This window comes from Frankliniella occidentalis, unplaced genomic scaffold (genome assembly GCF_000697945.3).
Source record: "Frankliniella occidentalis isolate FOCC.00 unplaced genomic scaffold, Focc_3.1 Scaffold16, whole genome shotgun sequence".
NCBI lineage: Eukaryota > Metazoa > Arthropoda > Insecta > Thysanoptera > Thripidae > Frankliniella > Frankliniella occidentalis.
In genome coordinates this window covers 13,457-23,089 of record NW_026267146.1, presented here as the reverse complement: position 1 = coordinate 23,089, position 9,633 = coordinate 13,457, and the positions used below count along the sequence as shown (strand labels likewise).

General features: G+C 42.6%; 1 protein-coding gene across 2 annotated transcripts in view; it reads right to left on the bottom strand.

The window, feature by feature from the left end:
- LOC127748852 (uncharacterized) overlaps positions 1 to 8,296 on the bottom strand; it is a 20,066-nt gene extending 11,770 nt beyond the window's left edge. Inside the window, exons 1-2 of one of the 2 annotated variants that reach the window (XM_052264125.1) lie at positions 8,036 to 8,296; positions 1,028 to 1,174 (exon numbers count right to left, since the gene is read on the bottom strand). In XM_052264125.1, the coding sequence (XP_052120085.1) occupies positions 1,028 to 1,096 (69 nt within the window). In that variant the 5' untranslated portion in view covers positions 1,097 to 1,174; positions 8,036 to 8,296. Of the gene's footprint in view, positions 1 to 1,027; positions 1,175 to 1,729; positions 2,181 to 8,035 lie in introns of those variants that run through there. The other variant, XM_052264124.1, reaches the window with a different exon arrangement.
- Between the last annotated feature and the right edge of the window lie 1,337 nt (positions 8,297 to 9,633).

Genomic DNA, 9,633 nt, shown 5'->3' with positions numbered 1-9,633 from the left:
ACATTCCCCCAACCATCCCAAGCCAGGTTTTTAATTAAAAGATATCATAAATGGTTAACATTTGGCAGTCAGAATAAGCTCTCTGAGTTTGCAAACAGGTTGAACACTGTTTTTCCCTTTTTCTCAGAACTTAAGTTTGTAACATACAAAACTTCCTTGCGTCACAATTTATGAGCGACACGGCTGAAATTTGTGCCAGATATTTGTTCGTTTGTTCCTAGCAAGGTCTCTAAGCCGGATTTTCAAATTTCTTCCAGATTTTTGTGGACAGAATAAAATAAATAACATTTTGGGTCATTTCTGCAAATTTTCAAAATGCCAAAAAACACAAAAGTTAAAAGAAGAGATCAAAAATCAAAAAAGAGGCTTTCAGAATCTGTAGTGTGGGCCTTTACAAGAAAAAAAACGACCCACTCAACTTTCTAAGATCAAAATTATATCGCAAGGGAACTTTTCTGTAGGCATCTCTGAGACCGAGTTTCAAGCAAGTCGTACACCACAAGTTAGAGAAAAGGTCTTCTCTTCGGATGTGTTCTTAGAAAACCCATTTTCATTATAGTCTCCCCTTAAATCGTCCCTGCTACAACAGATCATCTGCTCCAACTTGGAGCTGTCGATAAAACTTCATATGCGCTGCTGTGGCACTACTGGAAGTTTCGCTACCCCATTATTACATTCAAATGAAGGCCTAGCGAGGTTACTATTTGGAAATTTGTCGAGCAATGTTACTATTTGGAAATTTTTCTGTCTCCGAAAGCGAATGTGCTGCTGTTCCCAGACTGTTGACGGAACGTGCCGCACACTCCTTTACGCTCAGCTTCAGGACAGCTTTACTCAGCTTGACGCAGCAGAGACAAGCCGAAGCACGAACTGTACTGTCCATGAAACTTCAACCGTTTGCCAACGAAAAACTAGCACGAGTGCCTGATAGAAATGACATTTCATGTGTGTATTCTACTATTTTCATCCCACGTCAAAAAGAGCAAATACCCGCGCCCTGGTTTTGGGCTCGCATGCGGCTGAGAACCTTGCTCTGGTAGCATATGTTGACCAGTCTGGTGAGCCTCGATTGCCCCGAGGTTGATTGGTGGCACATCCAGTAGAGCCACTCGCTGCACAGCACTGTGATTGGTGACGGTTTGGAAGTTGCGCGGTCATGCTGTCGGGAGACCTTCTGAATATGTAACAATTGAAAACATAAAACATTTATAACACTTTTGTGATCGCGAAGCATGTATTAACGTTTACTCTGCTAGTCTACGAGAGGTTTTTCTCTGGACATATTTGCATTGGGGTCGTTTTTAAAGAAAACGTTTCGCTGGACCCATAATAGTAATGATAGACAAAAGGATGAAATTGTGATACAAAGGGCTGTACTTTCGCATTAATCTGGTGTGACCTGGCGTGAGAAGGGTATGATATGAGGTTATCTTGCGTGATCTGGTGTGATGTTCGTATGATCAGGCGTGATCTAGCGTGATTTAGGTGTGATCCGGCGAGACCTGGCGTGGTTTGGGTGTGACATAGCGTGATCGAAAAACCTAACTCGGATTTGCAGTGTAATTTCGTTCTATATACGGAGACAAATGAACATAAACCAAGACACAATATCCTTTGCATCTAAGCCAGCTTGAAAGGTTTCTCTAAGCAGTAGGGAGGGATCAAAATCTCCAACATTCGATTGGAAGGTAACACAGCAAAGACATTTCGGGTTTGGAAGACTAGCAACTCGGATCCGCTGTGTGTATGTTTGAAGTGCTCTGTACACCATCGCAGCAGTGTCGTTCCGCCGATCGACTGGCTTCTTTACAAACGATTGTTCCCACGGTGCACGGGAAGGTGAGCCCGCCACTTATTTTACCGTTGTATGGTAGTCAATATCCGCGCTGAACTGTTTGACAAGGCTCCAAACAAAAACGTCGAAAGTCTTCTTAAGTATAATCGAGCATGCTGTTGCATATATTTTTTAACTCGCGAGCGATTACGTCATTACAATAATGACTCAATGATTGGTGGCTGTTGATGCCCCCACTACCTCGAGAAATGCATCTCATTTTAAAAATGATGGCAGTATCTTCATCAACTTCATTCACGTTTGGAAAATTCCCGTTAACATCTTGTTAATTATTAGACGATTTGGTTTGCAATGCCCAAATACATTCTATATCGAGCTTTTGCGACTTGCAACACGAGTTAGAAGTTTTAGTTTTAAAAATGGCGACCGCGCGCTGTATCGGAAGGGAGATTGTGAAAAGTGAAATGCAGGTTTTCAGTGAGCGATGAGCTGCGGACAATGACAGTCGACTCTCGTCTTTGCTGGTTTAAAACTGTTATCAGTGAAGTACTGAAGTCCAAAACGTACTGTGTGCATAGCAATAATTTCCTCCATGCGAAAAGAGACGCCTCGGCTAGGCGGCTGCCTTGGTCCAGCCGGGTTGTGACCCATCCCAGTGTTCTTACACTTGTATCCAAGGAAAAGAGAATAGCTGGAGATGTGATACCTAAAGTGAGTACATGCTGCAGATGCCTGCGCAGACTTTACTGGTAAAAAAAGATGTGGAATCACACCTTTTAGAGGCATTCAAGTTCTAGAAGCGTTAACGTTTTAGTTTTTTCGAAATATTTTCTGCTGAAGCAAACCAAGGTTTGTAGAACTGATATTTTCGCATCCAGCTCAAAATTCCGCTTCGATCGAGCCTACATGTGATATGTGTCTGAAGAACGGTGAAAGAAGTATACTGACCTTAAGAATCTACCCAATAAACACGAAAAACTCACGAGGACGTCATATTGACATCAAAAGGAAGGTCAAAATTTAGGCTTGATGAAGGCGGGACTTTGAGCTGAATACGAAAACATAAGTTCTACAAACCTTGGTATGCTTCATCAGAAAATATTTGGGAAAAACTGAAACGTTAACGCCTTTTGAATTTAACGCCCCTGGAAAGGTGTTCACTCTAAAAGAAATCAATACAAAATTCTGTAACATTGTTACGCAGTAATTCACATATCACATGTTACAGAAATTTGTATCATTTTTGATACAGATTTTAATATGTAACATGGATACGAAAATCTGTATCACCTGATACAGAACATCTTTGGGATTTTAAAATTGTAATTCTTCATTTTGTTACTCTTCCTCCCTTTCCCCCTCTTCTTTTTTTCTAGGGGACTTTACTCCTTTGATTTCATTTCAAGTAATGTACCTTGCCGCACCGGGAGTTGAACCCCAGACCCTTGGATTAGAAAGTCGCGCCTTTACCCGCGCGGCCACCCAGGCTACCTGAGGAGAGGTCCGCTGGAAAACGGTGTAATGCCACCGGGGCTAACGGAGACCGTGCCAACGAAGTTCCATAATTCTGTATCCAGGGTTACAGAAAATTGTATCCATCGTTACTTGATCTTGTATCTGTTACAGAAATTAGTAACATTTACGGTACTTTGTAACATTTTGATCAAATTACAGAATTTTGTACCCATGTTACATGTTTTCATATCACAAGAGCCTGATACAGAATTCTGTATCAACTTTGATACAGAATTTTGTATTATTTTTTAGAGTGTCATTCACACCTTTGTCTTAACAGTGTTGTCAGATTGTTGTCGCAGTGCTGGGGTAATGGGCGGTTGTTTTGATTTCGAAAAACAAACTCCATTGAGTATTGTACAAAAGTGATTTCTGCTGACATGTTGGTTATGGATAAATTTTATGACAATCTTGACGGGTGAATCATGACGGTGGGAAGCTTTCACTTTTTTATCTGCCGTAATTTATTTTACGGTCATGACCACGGTCATAATTAATATTTGAATACGGTCTGAAGCCTACCATAAAGTTGCGGTGCTGACAATATCATTGATCGAAGGTCTGGCCCTAGGATTGTTTTGAGCGCAGTGAAGTTTCGCGAGTGTCCGGTGCAAAAAAAAAAAAAAGAAACAAAACAAAGTGATATTTTGAATGGTTTACGTAAGTAAGTACGTTATAAAGGAGGAGGGGAAAAGGGGAGGGGGCGGTACTGGTTCGGGAGAAATGTGAAAAGGTAACTGCTAATCGATACCTTCCGTCGAGAAAAGGCTCAGCCGCGCGACCGCTGCAGAAAGAGGCTTGGCCGAACGACGGCAACTGAACAAGGCTTGGTCGGCGGAAGGCTGCCAAGAAAGTCCTCGCGACGTTACATGGACGTTTGAAGCGCTAGGAAAAATCGGTGTTGTAAAATACACATTTTCTGAAAGCGGTAAACGACGCAGAAATGCTTCACCTATCGTTTTCTATTATTAGGAAATTTACATGCTATACCACCGATTTTTCCTGGCACCTCAAACGTGTACCTGCGCGGCAAAAATGCAAATGAGTCTTTCTCATCTGCCTCCCGCCGACCAAGCCGTTTTCAGTAGCCGTCGCTCGGCCAAGCTTTTTTCTGCAACGTTCGCCCATCTATGAACCTTTCTCGACGGAAGGTATCGTTATTTACGTTCATCCTAACAAAAAAAAAAGGAAAAGTTTTAAGCTCCAAGGATCAGAATCGAAATGGGAGAGATATTCAATACAGAATTGAAACTTTGGTCGTTTTGGACACTCAGTGTCAGTTTGGGCGCCAATAACGTTGCTATATCGACTCTGATCGTCTTGGAGCATGTGACATTTCTTTTTTTTTTATTTTTGAAAACAGAATCCAAATCTTGTATTTCACTTTTAATTCTTTAACTTCTAAAAAAAATCGAATTTTCAGTTTTTTATTTTAACAAAATGTAAATGTGTGTACTTGTAGAATGATTTAAAGTCACCTAATCTTTCATTAGCATATGTCAAAACGATTACTTGCCACATAACTTATTTTCACAATAGCCATGGACTTGCAACCCCGGTGGAACGCCATCGTTTTCAGAGCGCAAAAAAGCGTTTTTTCTGAGGCACCAAGGTTTTGCGCTTTTCGTTGGCACTTCCAAAGCAACTGCCCTAAGATAACTTGCATGTGACGCTGGAAAGCGAATATGAATACGTAAGTGTAACTCATTTGTTTGCTTCTATTTTGGATTCACGGTAAAGGTTGAAAAATAGCAAAATGTGCAAGGTAAGTTTCTTTTTGGATTGATATTTTTATTCTTGTTGCACTCAACTTGCTTTTGTTTAGTTGTAGGAATGTTACAGAAAAATCAGGATTTATGCATGAGTTGCAAGACGGTAAAAAAATAATTTTTCTCTGTTAATCTTCGTTAAACTTGTTCAACGGGCCTGTTCGGAGACTGTACAAAACTCTTCAGCTGACTAATTTATTTCTGCTTTTAACGTTGCCCAACAAATTAAAGACTTGATTTTCTTTCACTATTTTGATCAAGTTGAAGAGTAATGGACAACAGCAGGAGAGAGGCCCTTGGTCCTGGATACATTAGGGAGCTTGCCAGGAGGGCTGTGCTAGCAGAATTTTATAGAAGATAGAAGATGTTTTTCTGGAGTTGAACCCCTTGTTCATGGACCTCTGCTTGAACACCCTGTTCCTGTTCCAGCCTTGGTGCCACCATGAAGTTCAAGTGGATGATGATGCTTTTATGCTTGGTCCTCCAAATGTAAATGCATTGCATGCTGAGGCTAATGTAGATAGGGAGAGTGAGGGATCCACTATCTCTGGTGTCTCAGAGAGTGAAATAAGTGCAGAGGACGGAGAGGATGAAGAATCTGAAGATAAGATTACTGGAACTATCCGTAATTTGGATGTTCAGTTCAAAGTACCCCTTCCTTGTTGCTGTGGACGCACTTTTACAGGTTCTTCATCCCAACACCCGACACTTGCAACATGTGCTCAGACCCGTCTCGACTGAAGCTATTCCACGCGTCCGGCGAACAAAGCCACATTTGCAGAGAGCCCGGTAACAAAGGCGAATCCCCATAAGATATCCGACACAGATTCGTGGTTACCGGGCGTGCAGGTGTGGCTTTGTTACTAGGCACCCTGCAGATGTGGCCTTGTTCGCCGGACGCGTCGAATTGTCGTATGGGAAGTATTGCCACATTGGTCTAAAGAAGGGTCTCTTGTCCCGAGCTGCCAAAGGCATTAAACCTACCTCAGAGTTAATATATCTGGACATCTTAGTTGATGGTTTTGAAACTCATGACCCTCGAAGTAAAAAATGAACTGCTATTATCTGCCGCAGTCTAGTCGATTGATAATTGGCCATTTGTTGTTGGACTATTTAATGGGGCAGGTGATCCAAATCCAATTGAAGATTTTTTGGCTGACTACATTGCAGAAGTTCAAATTCTACAAGCAGATGGAATTCTACTGGATCGACATTTTCCTGTTCAGTTGAGGCTTTATGTTGCTGATTCTCTTGCACGAGCTTATTTAAAAGGCATAATGGGCAACACGCCCCTTCATGGTTGTGAGCGTTGTCCGCAGGTTGGGCCTCATTATGGTCACGTGTGCTACGCTACAGAGATTTCAGAGCCTTCCAGAACCGAGGACTCCTTCCTCGCTCTGCTAAGTCCTTTGACTGCACTTCAAACTGGTTCCATTTCACAGTTTCCTGGCTTTGTGGTGTACAATGTACAGGTTGCTTTACATCTGCATGATGATGTACATATCGGCATGGGAGGTTGTCTTTACTTTCAGCTTATCTGTTTGAAGACATGCTTGGACGGATAGCTGAAGAGCGTTGTACGGTTTCCTAACAGACCCCTCGAACAGTTTTACCGTAGATAAGCAGGCAGATGAAGGCGAGGGAAGGGGGAGGAGGACGATTGGACTGTCCAAAGAGCACAGAGATCGTCCGTTACTCTTGGATGTTCAATTTAATGCACAATTCTCACAGTACAACGTGAGGAGGTCTAACGTTGCAGCCATGGTTGTGGGTCGCAGTTGACCGGAGATAATTATACATGGCATAGCATGTTCTTCACTATAACTTCATTTAACTAAACAAGCACCTTTATTATAAGAATGCAATTTTGTGAACATATATTTTTAAGAGCGTCCAAATTAGTTCAGTGAGAGGAACTTGCAACATATGCATTAGTTTTTCTAAATGTGTGTGTGCGTGTGGGGGGTGGGCCTTCAAATGTAGGCACTGAACGCACTTTTACCAAAATTGGAGCCGGTTCGATTCGAGGCATTATTTTAGGGATCGTACCCAAACCACGTGACGGGTTTTTGGCGGGTTTTGACCACCCTCCTCCCCCCTGTGGTGGTCTGTGGTGGTTTCGGGGACCCCCCACCCCTCCCCTCCCACCCCAGCATTGAAATTAAACTGTATAATACAATACATTATACAAAAACTTTCTTTGAAACATACTTCAGAGACTCGTCATCTTTCAAATGCCTCAGAGAGTTCGACGATTCTACGTTGATCTCACGTCGCAATACCCGAAGACCCTGATTTACTGCCCAAATTAGTTGGTCTCAAACGTAACTAAGCTTCTCATTTTAAAACAACGCCGACGGAACTTTTACGCATTTTTTTCTGTGAAAAATTACATGCTTTTCATTCGTGTAATCTTCATTGCAGTGTACCCAGTTAGTGTTCTTAACGTGACCCCTTTTAAAATATTCCGCCACGACTTAAATTTGGTAGTTCGTTTCGCACGGAAAATAGAAGTCTGTGGTCCTTTACTACGAATTACTACAAAAAATCAAACCAGTGTTACTGGAAGTCATTTTGTTTACGTTCCCTCTTTGTATTATTGCATAGCTGGTAATTTCTTGTCGTGCAGGTTTCGACTGCTTTGGACGTATATCGCCGTGTACGTGACGGACGCACTGATACACGTCGATTCGACGTGGGCTGCACGTCGAATTGTCATTATACTGAAGTGTGGCGTTCAGAACAATAAAAATCCAATTTAGTGAGAAATGCTGATTAATGAATGGTCTCTTATGATTTCATTTGCAACTTTTTGGGAAGGTAAATAGTAGTGGATATCAGGTGGATGCATCCACCACCACGAAAGATTCACAAAACCACGTGGAATCCACGTCTTTCCCACAACGAACCTATTTCTCTCTGGGGAGCCGGGGTTCTGACTGCGGCCTTGCCTTACCTTACGTATGCAAGCTTCTGTTTCAACTACACCGATTCTTCAGAAAGATATGTTCGACACCGCCAAAACCATGATAAGGGAATGTGTAGAAATCCCACTCGCATGCAAGACTCGGTGGTATGGACGCTCCTCCGCACAGCAAGAGCAGTGCACAGAAACATGCCCCAGCTACGCATAGTCCTTACGAGGATCGAAGCAAGCGTGCGACAAATTATGCACAAGTGATCTCAACTGCTATGGAAGAGGAAACGCTTGAGCTGCTCATAAACCTTTAAACACCCTTGGAATCCATAACTGAAGACCTTTCCAGCGAAACTTATGTCACTGGAAGTGCTGTGTTACTAGTAGTTTGCATTATAGACAAAACTATAGAGGAACTTCAGATTAGTACTGATTTTGAAAGTTTTAATCAAGACACAATTGAACTAATCAAACACTTGGCTGATTTAATCAAAGTCAGTCTCCTTGAGAAATATGAGAATTTTACTGGTACGGGAGTCGTGGCATCCGACGGGCGGAAGTAATCCCCTTTCATTGCTGAGGACGACGAGGAACAGAATGCAAACCTTAAGAAATCCGTAGCGGAGGAATTCGTTGCTCTCGGTTTGAGGTGAGTTACCTTTGTACAGTGTAGTGTAACGTTCCACTGATACTAACCACTATGTTGATATGCCCCCCGCCCCTCCCTCGTCTGTTCCATTTGTTCTTACCTGAAGTCGGGTCAAGCAGGCAGGGGGTGGAGGAAAGAGAAAGGGGGGGGGGGGATCAACCAAGCACGAGCAACAATTTAAAGTGTTACGTGTTAACTTGTTCGCTTTTGTCTGCAGCTGATCCCTCCTGCACCGGCATCCGTCGTCAGGAGCAGAAACCCCGTTGACCTCCTCCAGTGGTGACCAATCACAAACACTTGCCCCATAAAAGACAGCAAGTCCCTGGTCTGGCCTCAGTTTTCGACACCTCACTAATGACGAGTGTACTCGAGCGTTCTCGACACCAGTCCGATATCGTATCAATATATCAAAATCTTCATATCGCACATTCCTAGATACGGGTTACGCACTCGGCGAGCAGAGTTTTCAACTCAAGACTCATGGTGTTGCACCGTGGCCAGGAGAAAAAAAAAGCTGAAGGTCGGCTTTTTACTGTGGGAAAGCAAAATTTACCTGACTCGGGACTAACACTTACCTGGTTTTAACCGCCACTTTATTGCACAAGTTCATCTACCCAACTTTAACATGATATACTTGAACACTTAACAAACAAGTATCTCAAATTAAGCTGATGAGAGATCAGTATCAATATTAAGCTCGATTCATTTATATTGATTCAGGTATCTGTCAGGTCATCACTAACTGATTTAAAGTAATATTTTGCTGATGTTTTGGTGATATTTATCTTATCTCTTTACCATGTTTACTCAGCGATGGATCGACCCGTACGAAAAAGTTTAGTCCGGCATCAGTCCGTTTTCGGTCCGCAAAGAGTCCGGCTGGACAGTCCGTCATCAGTCCGCCAAAGCGAGCGGACTAGTCCGCGAAAAAAGCCAGATCGACCAAAAAACGACCTATTTGCCGGACTAGTCCGGCTGGAACTAGTCC